The following is a 21,222-nucleotide window of genomic DNA, read 5'->3' on the forward strand; positions in this document are numbered from 1 at the left end:
ACCTGATTTGGAAGCCTATTAGAGCCTCTGCTCCAATCAGGTGCTTAAAAAACCCCAGCTGCTGTAATTCATGCACCCGGTGCCCTGAAAGGCGCCGGAAGCATGAATAGGGGGTGGCCGTGGCAGCCATGGATAGATTCATGCTATGCATAAATCTATCCATTACCATATAGGGGGTGGAGTTTAGAGAGGGCCCGAGTGCCCCTAATAAACGGGCTGCCCCTAGTCAGTAGGAGAAACAGTGCCTCGTATCAGTGGGTAGGATAGTGTCCCATTGTTGGTGTTAGTGGGAGGAAAAGTGCCCCATCATGGGTGTCAGTGGGGGCAATTATGCCCCACTGTAGGTGTGATGAGGAGAAATGGTGCCCTATATCAGTGGGAGGAATTGTGCCCTGAGAGAAAGACAAATGGCCGCATCCAGCCTGCGGTCCTCAGTTTGGTGACCACTGATCTAAGCCTAGGCATATACACTAGGCTGCCTAATAAGCATAAAAGTTAAATTTTTTTAAAAAGCGATACTGTTTCTATATATGGTGAAATGTCAGGAATTTATTCATACAGACTTGTAAAGAGGCGAGATCCACCTTAAAGAAACAACCCAGTACCCAACATACATCTGGTGGAGGGAGCACAGTGGCTTACTGGCTAGTACTGGTTCGTCCCGCTTAATAATTTACTGCTGTTCAGGGGTTCAGGGGCTCCAGGATTTAGTAAAATGGAGGCCTCCAGCAAGAAGAAAATCAAAACTTGCTGGAGGCAATTTACAGCATACACTAATTTTGGTAACGTGATTATTCATGTGGAATGCATGTTCCTTGCTAAAGAACATTACTTTTTATCAAGTTGTTATGGATAAAGTCTAGCTTTAAATAGACGCCTTTTATGGAAAACGACATGATGCGCTAAAGATTCTATTGAAGAGTCTGAGTTAGAAAATAACTAAAAAGATACATGTTATACATTTTACAACATCATTGCCATGTATTAACCGCTTTTCAAACTTCTCATTTACAGTTCCAATAAGGACAATTCCCAAAGTAACTTTGTTAGTCTGGAAATCCCTATAACTGCCACAGCCCAGGTAGAGATAAGAGGGTAAGTCTTCTACCTTTTTTGTTTTCTATAATCAATGTCAGCTTAATTGTTTTGTATAATTTAAGTCACTTTGCGTGTGTGTATGTTTAAAAACAGCACCTTTAAATTAGGAATACCACTCATTTTAAGAAACTTAACCCACTCAAAGTAGATTTAAAGCTTTTTTGTGTGAGGGGGGTAACAAAGGCATGGGGTACAAGCCTTTTTTCTTTTTCTTTCAGCTTTTTTTGCAATCTTGTCCCAATGTGGACATTGTTTTAAAAAGTGTGGGAGTCTTTTCTTTAGCAGTTGTCACTAGAACAGCTGTCTTTAATGGAAGATTTCCTGTTAATGATGACATAAAAGAAACATTTTTAATTTTCAATGATAAGTTTCCACCAGGATCGCCGTCATTACCAGTAAAAACAATAAAATAAATATAAAAGTCTCTAAATCCATCCCATATTTTGTAGACACAAATAAATTTTGTGCTAACCAATCAATATATACCTATTGCAATTTTTTTTTTTTTTTTCTTTTACCAAAAATATTTCGAAGAATATATAGCGGCCTAAACTAATGAATAAATTAGTTTTTTTATATATTTTTTTTGTATTTTTTTTTGGATATGTATTATAGCAAAAAGTAAAAAATAGAAATAGATAAAAATAGTTTTTCAAAATTGTCGCTCTTTATAGCGCAAAAAACATAAACCTCAGAGGTGATCAAATACCACCAAAAGAAAGCTCTATTTGTGTAAAAAAAAGGATGTCAATTTTGTTTGGGTACAGCGTTGCACGACCACGCAATTGTCAGTTAAAGCGACGCAGTGCAGTATCGCAAAAAATGGCCTGGTCATTAAGGGGGTAAATTCTTCCAGTCCTTAAGTGGTTAAAGTGGCATTAAACACAGAATAAAACATTTATTATATATTATTTAGTGGGGGCATTCATCTTCTTTTTTAGGCTTTCCCTCCTTCATTTCTGTCTGATGATCTGGCCAGTAAGTTTATTGTTTTTCAAAAGAACAAGCTGTCCTGCAGATGTAGCAGTTACAGGGATAAGACGAACCATTTAACACCGACAGGGGTGCTTACAATGAATAGCTTCAATTTATTTGTGTATCTAAATCTGCTAGTACAACTAAAATTCCTTGCCCCCCAGGCTGACAATGCTTCTGTTCAAATTGCCCCCTGTGCTCCTTTATCAAGAATAGAGGCACTCTAATACAGGAGGTGTGTTACTGGCCAGATCACCAGGTGAAAACAGAGGGAAAAAACCCTAAAAAAGGAAACTAATGCAGCCACCACATCTAATTAATGGTAAGCTGCAATATATTACATTTTTGATTTTGGGTTTAATATCACTTTACGACTATGTAGCCATGAGTCCATAAAAACCGGAGTTATTTTTAAAGTTCCCTGACCACCCACCTATAATGTGATATGGTGGCCACTTGGGTCTGTTCACAATTCCACAACTATGCTTTACTTCGCAGGGTTACAATTTGCTGCAGGAGATAGTCAGACCAGGCACACAGTACATAAGACTGCATGGAGAACACTGCCTTCACAAGCCCCTTTACAGGCCAGTGCTCCCACTATTGAATTCAGGCCACACAACAAGAACCAAGGGGTTGCATGTGCCCCTCTGATCATTACAGTGCCTTGAAAAATTATTTATACCCCTTGAAATTTTCCACATTTTGTCATGTTACAACCAAAAACGTAAATGTATTTTATTGGGATTTTATGTGATAGACCAACACAAAGTGGCACATAATTGTGAAGTGGAATGAAAATGATAAATGGCTTTCAAATTTTTTAACAAATAAATATCTGAAAAGTGTGGTGTGCATTTGTATTCAGCCCCCTTTACTCTGATATCCCTAATTAAAATCTAGTGGAACCAATTGCATTCAGAAGTCACCTAATTAGTAAATAGAGTCCATCTGTGTGTAATTTAATCTCAGTATAAATACAGCTGTTCTGTGAAGCCCCCAGAGGTTTGTTAGAGAATCTTAGTGAACAAACGGCATCGTGAAGGCCAAGGAACACACCAGACAGGTCAGGGATACAATTGTGGAGAAGTTTAAAGCAGGGTTAGGTTATAAATAAATTTCCCAAGCTTTGAACATCTCACGGAGCTCTGTTCAATCCATCATCTGAAAATGGAAAGAGTATGGCACAACTGCAAACCTACCAAGACATGGCCGTCCACCTAAACCGACAGGCCGGGCAAGGAGAGCATTAATCAGAGAAGCAGCCAAGAGGCCCATGGTACCTCTGGAGGAGCTGCAGAGATCCACAGCTGAGGTGGGAGAATCTGTCCCCAGGACAACTATTAGTCGTGCTCTCCACAAATCTGGGCTTTAAGGAAGTGTGGCAAGATGAAAGCTATTCTTGAGACAAAGTCATAAGAAGTCCAGTTTGCAGTTTGTGAGAAGCCATGTGGGGGACATAGCAAACATGTGCAAGAAGGTGCTCTGGTCAGATGAGACCAAAATTGAACTTTTTGGCCTAAAAGCAAAACGCTATGTGTGGCAGAAAACTAACAGTGCACATCACCCTGAACACACCATCCCCACTGTGAAACATGGTGGGGGCAGCATCATGGTGTGGGGATGCTTTTCTTCAGCAGGGACAGGGAAGCTGGTCAGAGTTGATGGGAAGATGGATGGAGCCAAATACAGGGCAATCTTAGAAGAAAACCTGTTAAGAGTCTGTAAAAGACTTGAGACTGGGATGGAGGTTCACCTTCCAGCAGGACAACAACCTTAAACCTAAAACCAGAGCTACAATGGAATGGTTTAAATCAAATCATATTCATGTGTTAGAATGGCCCAGTCAAAGTCCAGACCTAAATCCAATTGAGAATCTGTGGCAAGACTTGAAAATTGCTGTTCACAGACGCTCTCCATCCAATCTGACAGAGCTTGAGATATTTTGCACAGAAGAATGGGCAAAAATATCACTCTCTAGATGTGCAAAGCTGGTAGAGACATCTCCAAAAAGACTTGCAGTTGTAATTGCAGTGAAAGGGGTTCTACAAAGTATTGACTCAGGGGGGCTGAATACAAATGCACACCACACTTTTCACATATTTATTTGTAAAAAAAATTGAAAACCATTTATCATTTTCCCTTCACTTCACAATTATGTGCCAATTTGTGTTGGTCTATCACATAAAATCCCAATAAAATACATTTTCATTTTGGTTGCAACGTGACAAAATGTGGAAAATTTGGGGTGTGAATACTTTTTCAGGGCTCTGTAGTTGGGCTCCAGGGATTTACAGCCTGTTGTAAAAAGACTTTTATTGCCATACACAATAGATCAAGATACAATTTACACACAGAGGTTGGTTACTCATGAGTAGGGATGAGCTTGGGTTCAGTCCGAACCCATATTCGGCTGAACTGTGAAGGAACCTGTCAGCGCCTGGCCAATCAGCAGCTGGCAGCAGATTCCCCGCCCCACAGCTGCATGTACACAAAGGGGAGGGGATGCTCATGACATCATTGACCTAATATGGCCACATGATCATATTAAATCAATGTCATTGGCCAGGCGCTGACAGCTTCCTTCTGGAAACTATGCTCATCACTCCTCATCAGCAGTAGCTCCTCCTTTATCGGGCAGCTCACTCCCAAGTTTCATTAAGGCAGCGCCTGTTTTGCTGTTTGTGCTGTTTCCCATAGTCCTCTGGAAATTCTTTGTAATGGAATATGTGTACAGTAAAACCTTGGTTTGAGAGTAACTTGGTTTGAGAGCGTTTTGCAAGACAAGCAAAATTTTTTAATAAATTTTGACTTAATATGCAAGCGATGGCTTGATATACGAGTAGCATCATGTCACAGCTGTGTATAAAAGAGGAGAGAGGAGCCTCTAAGTGTAGCAATACAGTTACATTTAATGAAGGTACAACATTTAGCAACATATTGCTACACTTAGAGGCTTCTTTTCTCTTTTATACTTTGTAGCTCCTGCTGGATTTAGCTTCTAATCCCCTTGTGGAGGCTTCCATTTGTGGATGGACATTTTATGGTTACACAACCTATCACATTGCTATAATCTTTTTATATGGACTATAAACTGAAGGACTTATGAATAAAAGGTCGTGGAACAAATCATTTGAGTTTCCATTATTTCTTATGGGGAAATTTGCTTTGATATACAAGTGCTTTGGATTACAAGCATGTTTCTGGAACCAATTATGCTCGCAATCCAAGGTTTTACTGTATTTGTAAAACAAAGACTGTATATATGTAAACCAGATGAAAAGCAATAATTAAAAAAATGTATAAACATAAAAAACAAAGCAAAAAGGCCCCCGTTATAGTTTCCCATGAGCATGAGCCCATTATAGCTCTCATCTCAGTCCAGCAATCCTGGCTCCATTTTTCGCAAAGCTCTATTAAAGCCTTTTGGTTTGTTCCCACCACAAAAAAGGGCAAATGTGGGGTATTCAATAAGACCCAACTGAAATATACATAAAATGAGCGGAATTACTCCAATTTTAAAATCATGCGTGGTTTAAAGACATGTCCTATAAACATGAAATAAAGGAGCAAATCCCTTAAAACACAGGCTAATAAGATTTACCTAACAGGATATAGGTCCCAGCAAAATACGAGTTTGCATCCTGCTTGATAGCATAAGCAGGCTGCTGAGGGACTGCGTCTGCTTTTTCTCCCCTCTCGGTAGACCGCCAGATCCTTGGACTTTGGTGACCTCCCAAAACGTGTAGCAAATCCAGACAGTATGCACTGACATCACTTACAGTAAAATGAAACAGGTTCTCCGTTCCCTGGGGGAGGATAAAATTGGAGACTTCTGTAGCTAGAAAGGGGAGAGCGTTTGTGTTCTGAGACTACTTACAAAGAGTAGGAGAGCTGGCTACATTTTATGTTATTTTATTGTTTTTATACTTGTATCACCTCTCTGTCTTCTCTATAAAAATAAGGGCATTGATACATGTCGTAGGCTAATATAAAACACTAGTTGTGGTGCGTTGAGCAAGTGCTGTAAGCTAGATGTAAAATGCACTGAGTGCTGCGAATGATTTTAAGCGGTATTAAACCCCAAAGCAAACATGTATTATATGGCAGCTTACCAATTCTTAGATGTGAAGGCTGCATTCGTTTTCTTTTTTAGGCTTTATTTCTTCTATTTTTATCTGGTGATCCAGCCAGTACGCTTGTTGTTTTTCAAAAGAACAAGCTCTCTTGCAGTTACAAGGATGAGACAAACCATTTACCACTGGTGGGGGGCTTACAATGGTCAGCTTTTAAGGGATAGTTCACACCACATGCGTTCCAGTGCTTTTTTTTTCTTCATCCAGCATGCATGGAAAGTAAGTTGCATGGTTTTCAATGGCATAGTTCACACCAGTGCTTGCAGTTCCAGTGCGTTCCAGAAAAAAAAAAAACATGCAGCATTTTTCCTGCACAGAACTGTACTGGCATGTGGTAAAAAATGCACCGGAATGCACCTAAATGCATCAAAATTGCACTGGATTCCAGTGCAGTGAAAAAAAAACCAAGAAAAAAAAAGCATCTGAAATACACCCAGAAACACATCAAATGTGGCACTGGAATGCATCAAAAACAGGTCAAAAACACACATGCAGAAACGCATTCAGAACGGATCTGGAGGATGTTTTTGTGGTGTGAACTGGCCCTAAAACCTTTGTCCCAAAAGAAAAAAAAAATGCTTATTAGTAGCTGAAGGTGTTAGCTAGGTTTGGCTTTGATTTGTTAGTGTATCTAAATCTACTAGGCCATCTAACACAGATTAACAATGTTCCTGTCCAAAGGTGCCCCCTGTGCTCATTCAGCCAGAGTGGGGGTACTCTAATACAGGAGGTGTGTAACTGGCCAGATCACCAAATGAAAACAGAGGCGGGAAAAGCATTAAAAAAAAAGGAAACGAATGCAGCCACCACATCTAATGATTGGTAAGCTGCAATATATTATATTTTTGGTTTTGGGTTTAATACCACTTTAAAGTGGTTGTAAACCCTCCCCCACAACTTGATCACATTTCAGTCTGCTTAAATTATGCTAATGATTGCTGCTTGTAGATGTCTCCTTACTTGCTAACTTTTCTTGTAATACATCCCGTTCTGTGTAGTGATGTCACCGCTTGGGCATCTCCCGTTTTTCACGGCACGCTCTGAGTGCCATTACACCATCTATCCATTGATAGGATGCCGTACAGTGTGATTTCCTCTCCCAGCGGCACTGCGATCAAAACCCGCGAGACGGCAGATTCTCTCTGCACTTCCTACTACACCCCATGTGATGTCATGTGGTCACATGGAGTGTAGTAGGAAGTGCAGAGAAATTCTGCAGTCTCGTACTGCATACCATAGCAGGGATTAGCCCCCCGCATTCAGCAGCCTGACAGGTCGCCATAGGAACATTGGGTCTAAACGGAGGCTTGGTTAAGACGCGATGCGCAAGATAACAGCAAGTCATAATGAAAGGGCGGAAGTAATATGCAGTGCAGACCCGGGAAACAATACCTAAAATGGCACAGCCTAATCCCTGGAGAAATCATTTATAAAAGTTATTATAAAAAGTAAGTAATATGCGATTGAGGCTTATTTACAATGGATAATGTTTGCTTATAACTGCATATAATGGTCTATATGAAAAGTGGCAACGGAGTGGGAGAGTTTACTTCCTCTTTAACCACTTGCCGATCAGCCGCCGTCATTATACTGCCGCAGGTCGGCACGATCCCGCGAGCCGTCGTAGCTATACGTCGGCTCCTTTAAGCGGGATAGCAGGGGGTGTCGATGCTCATGACAGGGGGTCGCGATGACCGCCAGCCACGAGCGATCGCGGGCACGAGAGGCAGAACACGGACATGTGTATGTAAACACACAAATCTCTGTTCTGTTCTGAGAGGAGATGCAGATTGTGAGTTCCTAATAGCTAGGAACCACGATCTGTCATCTCCCCTAGTCAGTCCCCTCCCCCTGGAGTTAGAACACACAGTCAGGGAACACAGTTAACCCCTTGATCGCCCTTTATTGTTAACCCCTTCACTGCCAGTGACATTTATACAGTAATCAGTGCATTTTATAGCACTGATCGCTGTATAATTGTCAGTCATCACAAAAATGTGTCAAAAGTGTCCGATGTGTCCACCATAATGTTTCAGTCACAATAAAAATCACAGATCACCACCATTACTAGTAAAAAAAATAATAATAATAAAAATGCCATAAATCTATCCCCTATTTTTTTAGACGCTATAACTTTTGCGCAAACCAATCAATATACGCTTATTGTGATTTTTATTACCAAAAATATGTAGAAGAATACATATCGGCCTAAACTGAGAAAAAAGTTAGCTTTTTTTAAAAAAAAATGGGGATATTTATTATAGCAAAAGGTACAAAATATTGTAGTTTCTTTTCAAAATTGTTGCTCTTTTTTTGTTTATAGTGCAAAAAATAAAAACCGCAGAAGTGATCAAATACCACCAAAAGAAAGCTCTATTTGTGGGGAAAAAAAGGGCGTCAATTTTGTTTGGGTACAGCGTCACACGACCGTGCAATTGTCAGTTAAAGCGATGCAGTGCTGTATCGCAAAAAGTGCTCTGGTCATTGAGCAGCCAAATCTTCTGAGGCTGAAGTGGTTAAAAAAACCTTTTAGTTGAAAGTGGGGCATGTGTTTTAAAATGAGAAACAGTTAAGAATCACTAACAGCAGTCCATCAACTGGTTTACTTGCATTGCAATATGAAAGAAGTTTTAATTTGTCTAGTACACGACTTCCCGTTCCATTGACGCTCTGTGGTGGTGATGATTTACTAAAGGCAAATAAGCTGTCCACTTTGGAAGAGAAGTTGCACTTGGCACTGGAATTTGCCCCAGAACTTAGTGAATGTTGTGGTTTCACTTTGCAAAGAATACCCAATCATATGCAAGGTAAAAAGCATTTTTCTTGCACATGATTGGATGATGGAAGTCAGCAGAGCTTCACCTCATTTATTAAAGCAGAACTAAATCCGATTTAACTGTTTCACAAAACAGTTACATTTAATGCATGCCATGAATGATAACTGTCCCAGTTGCTTGTGCTCCCAATAGAATTGTCAAGCCATCAAGTGGCTGGTGACCTAACTGATCACATGTGCAGCACCATGGCAACTGCAGATCAAACAGAAGCTAAAATGTCAGCTTCCTTGGTTGGAAAGGATAGAAGGAGGGGGGGCTGAAGTTACACTCAGTGAGAGATGATTAGAGGGCATTGACCCCCCCTTTTAACAAAGCAACAGGGCTGAGGCTGTCAGTCCCAGGCTGTGTGCTGGAGCTGCCTCCCCTGTCACATTTTTAGCTCCTGGTGTCAGGAAAACTTGTCAGAAGTGACTCAAACAGAGCGCAGAGGAGCAAAGCAACAGACAGAAATGACACTTGGTGCTCTGGATTGAAACAAGTACACATTATAGAGGGATAAGCTATGTTCATATTTCACATCACAGGTTTACAACCTTAATGCACTGCATGGTCTTTGAACAAGGGTCAGTAGGCTTAGAAGGGCCAGTAAGGGGACTTTTAGATGAGCAAAAAGTGGGGGCACAGGACAGGCATTGGGCATAGCTCCCAACTGTCCCTGATTTCGAGGGACTGTCCCTGATTTGGAGCAATGTCCCTCTGTCCCTCATTCCTTCTCATTTGTCCCTCATTTTGGTCTGATCTATATAGTTGTATATAAAATTCACTTTTTATCTATCAAAAAAAGTTTCCTAGTGCTAAACCTCTCATTTGATTTCTAAATTGCTGCATTTGTAAATGCCAAAATCCAGTATAAAGGAATAGTAGTGGTAAAAAAAGCACTTGTGGGTTTACCCAATATTGTTTTTTTCACAATTCTCCTTTTAAAGGGGCATGGCAAGGGGTGTGTCCTATGCCTGCATACTTTACTGATAGGTGTCCCTCATTCCCATCTCAAAAAGTTGGGAGGTGTGCATTGGGGTTTATTTACTAAAGGTAAATCGACTGTGCACTGCAAGTGTACTTGGAAGTGCAATTGTTGTAGATTTGAGAGGAACATGCAAGGAAAATTAAAAAAAACAGCATTTTTGCTTGCACATGATTGGATGATAGAATTTAGCAGAGCTTCCCCTCATTTCAAATCTTCCCTTCATATCTACAATGACTGCACTTCCAAGTAGATTTGCCTTTAGTAAATCAACCCCATAGTGTCATTGTTTTAGAAGCTGCTATAGTGAAAGGATAGGGAAAACTGTCAAGCACAAGTGTAAATCCTCAGAATCATGAATATGTTCTAAGAGGGGCAACTTTTACAGGCTTGTATAGCATCAGAATGGAAATAAAATGTTTTCAACAAGGAACCTGTAGGCAGATTTAGCTGCACATACAGGGGTTGATTTACTAAAGGCAAATAGACTGTGCACTTTGCAAAGTGAAATTACACTCTGGAAGAACAGTTGCTCCAGAGCTTACTAAATGAGCAGAAGTTCTGCTGAATTCCTTTATCCAATCATGTGCAAGCAAAAATTGAGTTTTTTTAAATTTCCTTGCATGTGATTCTTTGTAAAGTGAATCTTAACTCATTTACTAAGATCTGAACTGCACTTTGCAAAGTTCACAGTCTATTTGCCCTTAGTAAATCACCCCCAGTGTGTGCTTCAAGAACTTCTATGGAAAATTACATTTAGAGTTGTGTGCACAGATATCCTTCAACTGCCTATAACACGATTAATATTGTCATGATATATAAGTAGAATAATTATATGCATTCCTTCATTCACAAATACTTCCTGTTGCCTCTAAATCCAAGAATGTTCTGGTCCTATGGCTAGCACAGTGGCCTCAATGAGGAAGCATGGGGAGAGGAACTAAGTTATTATGGATAACAAGCTACAGTTGTGTAAACTGCCGGATAAAGGGTTTTTTTTTTTCTTCCCAACATCACATCAATAAATTCCTGCTCTCTGCCTGATGTCCATACCCTCAAGTTTAGCCTGTATCTCGGCACCCTGCTAAAGCATGAGATACTTTGTGTAGCTGTAGACTTTCCTTGACGTTGCTTGCTGATAAATTTTAATTTGAGGAAATCCTCTTTGAAGATCTTTGAAGGTCATCACAAGGAGACATGCTGTTTTATCATTTATATCTAATTCATTTGTCCTCATTGATTACAGGGTGATGTGAAAACGATTGTCTCTGGACAGTAAATGCCTGTTGTATTATGCCATATATATTCTAGCAAAATATTCCCTCGAATTATGGGTGTCAAACTAGGGGTGTACTAGATAGAGAAAAAGGATATTAGCATTAGTAGAGTGAAGATTAAATGGACATATTTCCCACTGTTTTGAGAAGACAATGAGGGCTTTAAAGAGAGGAACTATACTCTTCATACTCCCCCCGCCAAAAAAAGAAAAATGAAACCCCTAACATTTGTCCCTGTCAAAAAATAAAAACAAAACAAAAACATTCTTACTAGAGCATGGAGGCCAGCATTGTCTTCAGTGCCGCCATCTTTAAAGCTGGCTATAGACGGTGGGTTTGAATAAAGCGCGTTTGAATAAAGCGCTCAATTTCCCCATCAACACAGTCACACAAGAATCTTTGCCCAACCCACTTAGTCAACTTCCTATGCTTCTCCGCCACTTCTTTCACTGAGAGTCAAACTTTGTGCAAGTATGTCAGATGGTGATGAAAAAAATGACTTCATGAGAATATGGGTATAGTGGTATGGGGTGTCACATGAACTGCTTTTCTTGTAACACAATTGTACACAGGGGCGTTGCCAGGTCTACAAAAGATCTGGGGCCAGAGCCCATAGCAGCATAGTAAAGTCATACGCTTGGGCGGGCATACACATGTTTATACAGTAATATACGTGTGTGTGTGTGTATATATCTCCAGAGAGCCCCCCCTTACATCAGGGTTTCCAGAGAGCCCCCTTACATCAGGGTCCCCAGAGAGCCCCTCCTAACATCAGAGTCCCCAGAGAGCCTCCCCCTTGCATCAGGGTCTCTAGAGAGCCTCCCCCTTGCATCAGGGTCTCTAGAGAGCCTCCCCCTTGCACCAGGATCCCCATAGAGCCCCCCACTTACATTAGGGTCCCCAGAGAGCCTCCCCCTTGCATCAGGGTCCCCAGAGAGCCTCCCTCTTGCATCAGGGTCCCCAGAGAGCCCCCCACTTACATCAGGATCCCCAGAGAGCCTCCCCTTGGAGACCCCTGCAGAGACTCGGGGCTATGGGCCCCAGATTTGGGGCTATAGTCCCAAAAGCCACCCACTAGCGACGCCACTGATTGGACAACCATTTTTTTTAAAAGGAACAGAATCTCAGACAGCCAAACAAGTTCAGCTGCTCCAGGTGGGCTCCGGCAAAACAAGGTGAAGTGAAAAAGCTCGTAGGTAGGGGCCCTGTCACTACAACAGATGCATGTAGGAGAAAAACGAAGGTTGGCAGCACTCCCATACACGATGCAATAACGATTTATTCAAAAATGTAAACTCAACAGTATACAGCAGGGGAAAGCACCTCAGACAGCTTCTGTGTGCTCCATTAACACAGTTCTATACTTGAAATGTATGAGCCCTGCTGACACGTTTTTTACTGAATTACACCAATCAAACGTTTTATTCTAATGACCTCAATCTTCTTTTACAGTGTGTCTCATCCTCCTCACATCATCTTGCCCATTGCCAACTGGGAACCCAAAAAAAAGCCATCCGAGGAAGGGGAAATCGGGCCGCTGGTACAACACATCTATGAGGTACGACTGGCCTTGTCCTGGCCGTTATAGTTGTATCCCGGGGAGGTGAGGCACATCATGTTCTGCCTAAAAAATATGGCATGGCAAAGAGCAATGGCAAAATAATGCTATCTGTACCAAACAACCACAGTTCAATATCTCATCCGATCACAGCAAAATGTATCTTGTTGGTTACTATGGGTTGCTGCAAGTGTACCTAATCAGTTGATCTGCATTTTTTTTTTTTACTCAAATGGAGCTGTGTATTGTACAATGGAGTTGTACAATACAAGAATACGCCAATACAAAAGAGAAAACTGTAGGCAGACAACAGCATTGCTCCAATAATATAGAACAAGTACAGAGTCATACATACAAAAACCTTGATCTGTATTATTACTATAAGGTCAGTCCATCCAAACTTGATTATTCAGTGTTTACTTGATGCTGGAGAGCTAAACTCCCTAACAGTTTCATGATTTGGTGGAGACTCTGTTGATGAGATCATTGCACAAATTTTATGCACACATGCTGCGCCCATGCCCATTACGGGGGGCTCCTACTCTTCATACTAGATTTTCTTTTTTTTTATATTATGGAAAATGTAACAGGAGGAGCTGGAGCACCCAAAATACTAGGATAGACCAAAGCAAAGTCTGGAATTATGGTAGGGAAATGATACTGTTGGGTATAGAAGATGTAGACCAAGCACCACCAAGCTCCATCAGTACTAAAATATCTTTTGGGTGGACTGACCCTCTAAATAGGTCTCAGGTCATTTTTGTGCAATTTTAATATTGACTATTGATTGAAACTATTTTTCCAAAAGCTTCACAATATAGGACCAAGTGCAGTTGGCGAGACACACCTTAGCGTGGGATGGCCGTTACAGAGCCGAGAAGAATTTCTCCTTTATGTGTTTAGAATTGATACCGAAGGACCAATTACATGTAACCCAAATATTGCCATTAACACATTGGGCATACAGGTAGGTTAAAATCTATTATTTACCTTATTTTTTTATATTAGTCAAATACTTGAAATTATACTTTTTTTTCAGTTTGCTTTAATTTTTAAATTGACCCTGTTACCATGGGCTAACAGACCTAAATGCAGCTTAGAAAAACATGCCCCCGGCTAAGTCAGAGCTCGCCAATCTGCAGTGAGCATGAGCATTACCGCATGCAAAGCTATAGGTCTGAATCCGCAGGGGCCCTGTCAGACCTCTGCGGAGAGACTACTGCTTTCATACAGAGAGCAAAGATGCTTCTCTGCAGAATGCTGGCAGAAGACGAGCTTTTCTACTCAGGGTGTGACTGCTTTTCTAAAGAAAAAAAACTGTAGGACTTTAGACACCTTTAGATTTGAAACACCTGGAATGTACAGTGTTTAGTTGATTAAAATGAAAGCTCTATGGGTCTTTAAACGTTATACATTAGACTTGTAATATATGGTGTGATTTTATTATTATTATTATTATACGTGATTTATATAGCGCCAACAGTTTGCACAGCTCTGTACAACATGAGGGCAGACAGTACAGTTACAATACAATACATAAGGAATTAGAGGATAGTTGTAAATCTTTTCATTGGGGGGGGGGGGGGGGTGTATCCCCCTTAACTAAAACAAGAAAGGGAATATAAGGACAAGGTTGCTGTAATTACATGATTTTTTCTTTGCAGAAAATAAATTCCCCATAGGCTGTTATTTGAAATTTATTTCTATTAGCTCAAGAAATGTACTTGTTTGCTTAACATCTGTAAAGGATACCCTTTTTCTCATATATTACTTAGCAGTAGAGTGTTGGTGAGAATGACACACAGCTCCCTTGCTTCCCTCTGATTGGACAGAGATCATTACCACTTTTGTATCATTTCCCTTCTGAGATGATACTTTGCTGAGCTTTGTTTCTGTTTTTTCTATGGCTGAGGTTGGACCCCCGCATGGTCCTATTTGTCTTTCTTTTCCAGCGATTCTAATGCACAAGTCATTCTTCTGACCTTCCCACCAGTGGGATTTAGGAGATTATACCCCAGACTTTTCACTGCTGTCCCCTTGCCCAGATGTTGTGCACATGTGAAATGCTTAATCCCATTGGAGGGGAATTCCGTTGCTGTTTATAGACTGTTACCTCATTGTATATATTTTTTTGTCTTTTATCTTTTATCGTAATTACATTAATTGCACAGTTGCAGAGATATTCCTTTTCCGGGAACATGACACAATGAGTTCATTAGCCACAATATATCTTTTCTTTAAAAAAAAAAAAAAAGTTAAAGTCCAAGACTTTAAGCTATTGCTAGGATAAAGAAACACTAATATTTTGTTAACTACAAAAATATGGGTTTGAGTATATGTGCATACGACTACTTTGTGTATGCTTAAGGGGAAAAAAAGTCAACCTAAAGTCATTTTTTTCTTGAATTATTATTGTCAGGATTTAAAAAAAAAAAAAAAGATCTGGAAGATAAAATATAACTTTTATTGAACAATGTTAAAGGCATTGTTAGATTTTTGCTGCTTTTAAAATTGTTGATATGTAATTTGATTTTGTGACTGGGTCAACAGATCTTTTTTTTTAAACAGGTATAAACAGATCTCAGATTTTGGTACGTTATAAATAGTTTATTCAAATGGGAACCTGGCGAATAAAATATTATTTTCTCAGTCTTGTAATGAATATACGTATTATTATTTGTAAAACTGTAATTGTATCGGACAATTACAGTATTAAACAGAGGGACGCTGCCACCTTCAGACTAAAGTGCCATCTCCAAGCTTAAAGGGTAACTCCACTTTCGAGGGAAAAAAGTAGCAAATAAAAAGAAAATAATATAGCATATACAATTGCTGCACAAGTCATATTGTAATTGAATGTTATTAAAAAAAATGACCTTTCCTTTTCAATCTGCAGTGCTGTAAGTTTCTGCAAAATGCAATGCAATATGGCATCCTGAAGGCATTTTGTACACTGAAGGTGTACAGAACGCCCCTCAGAAATGTAATTTCCTGCTTGTGTGCTTGGCTTACTGATTTTCCCAGAAGTCTGCATTCAGATACAAGTCAGATTTTGGGCATCCCCTGCAACAAAAATGTAAATTTTGGTGTGAATTTTCAAAGGGAAATCAAATCCAAAGGGATGCAGACCCTGTCACTTTCCTCATTAGAGCCCTGCAAGTGCAGCAACGGATTGATAATTATAAAATCACACCCATACAAATTCACTATGCACATGGACACAGAGAAACAAACAGCTATTTCTTCAAAATAACAAAGGTAGGAATCTGCAACAAAGTTTGTTGAAATCCTTGTAATGTACATAGATCACCCAGATTACCCAGAATGGAATGTCTTTTTTTCTCAACAAAAGTGGAGTTACTCTTTAAAGTAGGCCTCCAGCTAAAACCTAACTTGTGTGAAAAATGCTCACTCCCCTCTCCTAACACCCATACCTACTAACCTGTGTAAAAAAAATGCATATACTTACCTATTTTTAACCTGCTCCGGTCTGGTCATGGGATCCAGCTTATGTCAGGCTGCAGGGGAGAGTAGGGAACGGCGACAACAGCTGCACAATGGAAGCCTGTGGGTGACATCATCGTTCCTGGCTTTCCCAGTTGTCAGGCGACCTCTCCCATGCAGTTGCTACTGGCTGATGCCGAGAATCACATGACTAGACTGAAGTGGGCTGAAGTTAGTATAGGTGTTATTGAAGGGGTAGGGAGCATTTTTAGAACTAGTTTGGCTTTAGCTGGAATTCTAATCTCAGGTTTATATTGTTAAAGAAGCTATATAATATAGAAGGTTATTTACAACACTGCCTATCCTTTTATGTTTTTCTTTACCAGTTCTAGAGTGTTCTAGGGTTCTGGAGTAAATTGGTTTTTGCAAATGGTGTAATCAGTGAGTCTTGCAAAAAATCAGGTCCCTTTTTTATTGGGCTTTTACGTTATAAGGGATATTTGCAAATTAAATGGCCTTACTTTCTTTTACAGCAAAATATTGTTTCATCCACATGTTGGTTTTGCGTGTGATGGCAGGAATGATTTGTAGCACCAGAATTAACTTGTAGGGTTCTGAAGCCTACTTGATATGAGTATTGTAATCACAACATTGCTTGTAGATTTCTAGTTGATTAATTGCTGATTTCTTTCTTTATTTTAGCCAAACAAAGCAGAAGCTACTCCAGGATTAACGGCTTATTTGCGTAACTCCAGCGTATCTCATGCAGTGAGTCGCAGAGACGTGCCTGTGGCCGAACCCCTCAGACATATTCCAAGCCCAACTAAACAGCTGGTAAGAGCTGAACATGTCAATGAATATCTTTGTTTTATTCAAAAACACCCTAAAAGCACAATTCTACTCTACCAGTGACTTGATGGGCCTAAACACATTAAAGTCAACCTGTCATCTTAGGTCGTAAACATTGGCTGACCCAGCAATAACATGCGAAGTCTGCTGGTACTTGTGTTATCCTTCAGATCAGTTTCCATGTCCCTGTAGAGCTTTTGGGATTTCTGGTATGGACTGTACTGAGGTCCTTGAGCTCTTCACTAGATGGCACTTTCAGGACAGCTATCGAAAAATATCTGTTTTCTTCAACATGTATGTTTTACTTGAGTGACCGGTATATCTGCTGTTTAATAGATTAATCAGATCTCATCATCATTCAAATGTGGTATTCAACAGTTTTTTTGAACAGTTTGCGACCATTGTGAGAGTCTCTGCGCTCCCAAACACTAAGTCGCCAGCGCAGTTTTATTGTTGGTCCTTCTCTTTCTGCTGGCTAGAAGGAAGAACCTATGCATAAACCATAAGACATCAAAGTTCACACCTCCAATATTACGTCTCCACAGACCGTGCACACTATGTAGTAGCCGGGTGAGATTGCAATCAGAGGTTTTCTTTTTTGAATTGATACAAAGGTCCTTCCTTTTAGATCACGAACAGGAAAGGATCAAAGATAAGGGTGATACTGACAGCTCTATAATTGAGAGCCCTGGGGCTCACATATCTTAAACCGCTGAATACACAGCTGCTCCCTACACCCATTGCTGTCGCTTTTGTGACACATTGAAATGCAGAGAAAAAAGGAATTAAAGCTATGAAGTAGGGTTGAAAAATATTTAATATTTCAATGAGCTGATGAAGGGATCTTCAAGTATTTCCCATATATTGAGGAAAACATAGACGTTTGTCATGGTTGTCCATCCACTCCTGATGCTAAGCCCAGACCCTTTTTTCAGAAGTGCAATAACAGAGAATTTACTGGCCACGGAGGCTCTGGCGCTGGACTGTTGCATGGCATCAAGGAGGGATAACTAGCATCTAAAGGAGAAGGCTTTCAACTTGGGCAGAAGTTCTATCTAAATTGGGCCTCAAATATAAGGTCTTCCAGAGAGACAAAGGAACAAATGTGGAGAATAACACAAGTGCTTACAGGTTTCAAAGATTTCTGAACAGCAGTATTGTTAGCATAAAACGGAGCTCTACCCAAAAGGATAGCTCTTTAAGGTTGAAGACCGGGCTGGACTGACTCGCTCAGTTGAGTGTCTGTGAATGGCTAATGCTGTAGGTGGGTTGGGAGAGTTCACTCACAATAATTATGGTCCCACTTAGCAGCGGACTGGCAGTGAGCCCTTTGAGAGGGCTTGGGCTGCTACCTCTGGGTAGGGCCTTAAGGTCGTTTCCACATATACTTGTAGGGGTAGGTAAAAGGAGTGCCCGATATCCAATGAGAAGCAAAATAAAGGTGAATATATGATAGTTTTATGGAAGGTAGCAACAAATGATCGAGGCAACGTGTTTCAGGGGAACAGAGACTCTCCCTTCTTCAGGGCTGTTGCTGTGTGCTAATGGTGAGTGGGGATATATCCCAAACTGGTGTGTCTGTGACACTGAAATTCAAAAAGGTTGCTGTTTCCTCTTGCAGTGGCAGCATTGAGACCCAAAAGGGGAACTCCGCTTGTTTGCACCCTCCACTGCCACATTTGGCACTTTTTTGGGGGGGGGGGGGGGGAGCGGGTACCTGGTTTTGACAGGTACCCACTCTCACTTCCCACTCAGATTGCTGCAGCAATCTCCTCCTTCCCCCTGAAGCCTTCTGGGACCCAAACAGGACCCAGAAGACTGTGTGACCATTCAGAAAGCGCATGTGCAGTAGGAAACCAGCTGTGAAGCCAGAAGGCTTCACTACCAGCTTCCCTCACCTAAGATGCCTGCACCTGAAGCTGATTGAAGAGTCGCCTTGGTGCTGTCATTGCTGGATCCCTGAACAGGTAAGTGTTTGTAGCTGCTGGCTTTAAATTTTTTGGAAGTAGACTGGAGCTAGGTTCTGATGAGTACGATTACAAAGATCAACATCCTCCACATGTGGAAGACAACACATATTCCCGATTCTGCATACCACAAGCTGTATATCAGTACTTGGCTTTCTTAATCAAACATAGGTTAAAGGGTCAATCCATCCAAAAGTGATAGCTTAGTTATAAGTAGAGTGTAGTGGGCTGAGTCATCCCCTGGCATCCTGTGTGTCTGAGATACTCCTACAGGATAATACCTAAAACCAATCTCCTTCCCAAAATACCCAACTTTCTCCCATCGATCTTGGTTTATGGATATCCCCCCCCTCAAAATTCCCAACTTTATCCTGTCAATCTTGGAGTTTTAAATATTTCCACCCACCTTTGCTTTTTCCAGTTCCTCGTGTTACATTTTACATAATCGAAACTACAGTAAATGTGATGTCCTACATTAAAGAGTGGGATCTAATTTAAAATGGGTTAGCACGCTTAAGACAAGAAAGGAGGTGGGCAGTGACACCTAATCTAACTCAGTGGTCTCCAAACTGCAGCTCACAGGCCAGATGTGACCCTTTCATTGCCTTTATCCAGCCCTTAGAGCACTATTATTCCAACTGATACAAGGCACTATTCTTTCTACTGACACCAATGATGGGGCACTATTCCTTCTACTCGCAGCAACGATGTTGCACTATTCTTTCCACCAACACCAAGAATGAAGCACTGTTCCTCCCAATTAATCTATGAGATGGCACTATTCCTTCCACTGACACCAACATTGGGGCACTATTCCTTCCAATGATACCAATGATTGGCACTATTCTTCCTTATGACACCAACAATGGGGCACTATTCCTCTAACTAATAGCAATGACTAGCACTATTCCTTTTCCTACTGAACACAGGTGCTATGTCATTTTCTTACTCCCACTGACCTGAGGCATTGTTTGTTCCCACTGATTTTCCTACTTCCAGTAAAGTTTGGAGACCCTCTGATTTAAGGAACTGCTGACTCACAATATCGTTGTCACCTTCCTTATATTGTGCAGTCCTAAAGCACAGCAGGGTAGGATAGATTGTGAAACCAAGATTCCTTTACAAATATTTTGCCAGATAAAACAGTTCCTCCATATGAATTTTAACTGTGTGTACAGCTGCTTGAGTGTAGTTGCCATGTTAAAGGCTCTGAAAATGATTGTTTGAACAAGCTATTAGTCTTTATCCAGTTGGAAGAGTTTGAGCTTACACAGGACTGGGAACTATCTGATCAGTGAAGGTCTTCTTAGTTTGTGATTCACATTTTTTTTTCTGTCCAGTAATTAGAAGCACATTGGATTGGATTTGCCAGATCTCTGGCTTTTTCCTCCCGTTTGGAGGCATGTTTTCCTACAAGAATTCTTGTATAGCAGATTTTGTGATTATTTTCTGGCATGATTTTTTTATTTTATAAATCTTTACAGATAACATTGCCATTTACCATTTTAGGTGTTAAAATATCATGCGAGAATGTTTTGTGGAAGGATGTGTATAAATGGTCATGATGAGCCAAATTTCAGCTTTGTTCAGCAGCTTGTTAATGCAGCTCATGTGGTAACGAAAGAAGGGACCGTGGTTTTGCTGGATGACCTGTTCACCACTGACCACAATCAGTAACACAAAGCTGGGTGTTTTAGGGTGATGCTACATTTTGGAGGGAATTATTTTATATATTTGGTGATGATAGTTAAACACTACTTTTGTGTTTTTTTGTTTCCATTTCTGTACATCCCATCCTGAGTTCTAAACAGCTCTGCCACGCAGCAAAGACCTATCTGGCAGGGCAGGAGACCTGATTTTTCTACATTTAGGTAACATTACAGGTCATGCCTGAACTCAAGACTTTGACAGGATTACAAAAAGAGAAGCAGCAGACTGATGAGCTCATCTCTCTGCTCTCTTCTTCCATTAGCATGCTCCTCATTAGCATCTAGCTCTTTTACTTGGTTTTGAGCTTTAAACCACCTGACAAGTTTTTGTTTCTCTTAGGGACTCTCTTAATGAGATCTTTTATGAGTTTCTGGGCCTGCACACCTGCTGTGATCATTAAAGGGTGT

General features: G+C 40.6%; 1 protein-coding gene across 1 annotated transcript in view; it reads left to right on the forward strand.

Moving 5' to 3' along the window:
• Positions 1-21,222, forward strand: part of ITGA8 (integrin subunit alpha 8) — a 239,603-nt gene that overhangs the window by 184,790 nt on the left and 33,591 nt on the right. The window contains exons 23-26 of the mRNA XM_073629668.1: positions 1,015-1,095; positions 12,740-12,845; positions 13,654-13,812; positions 16,992-17,123. Coding sequence (XP_073485769.1) covers positions 1,015-1,095; positions 12,740-12,845; positions 13,654-13,812; positions 16,992-17,123 — 478 coding nt within the window. The remainder of the gene's footprint in view (positions 1-1,014; positions 1,096-12,739; positions 12,846-13,653; positions 13,813-16,991; positions 17,124-21,222) is intronic.

Source organism: Aquarana catesbeiana, linkage group LG05 (assembly GCF_042186555.1).
Source record: "Aquarana catesbeiana isolate 2022-GZ linkage group LG05, ASM4218655v1, whole genome shotgun sequence".
NCBI classification, from domain to species: Eukaryota; Metazoa; Chordata; class Amphibia; order Anura; family Ranidae; genus Aquarana; species Aquarana catesbeiana.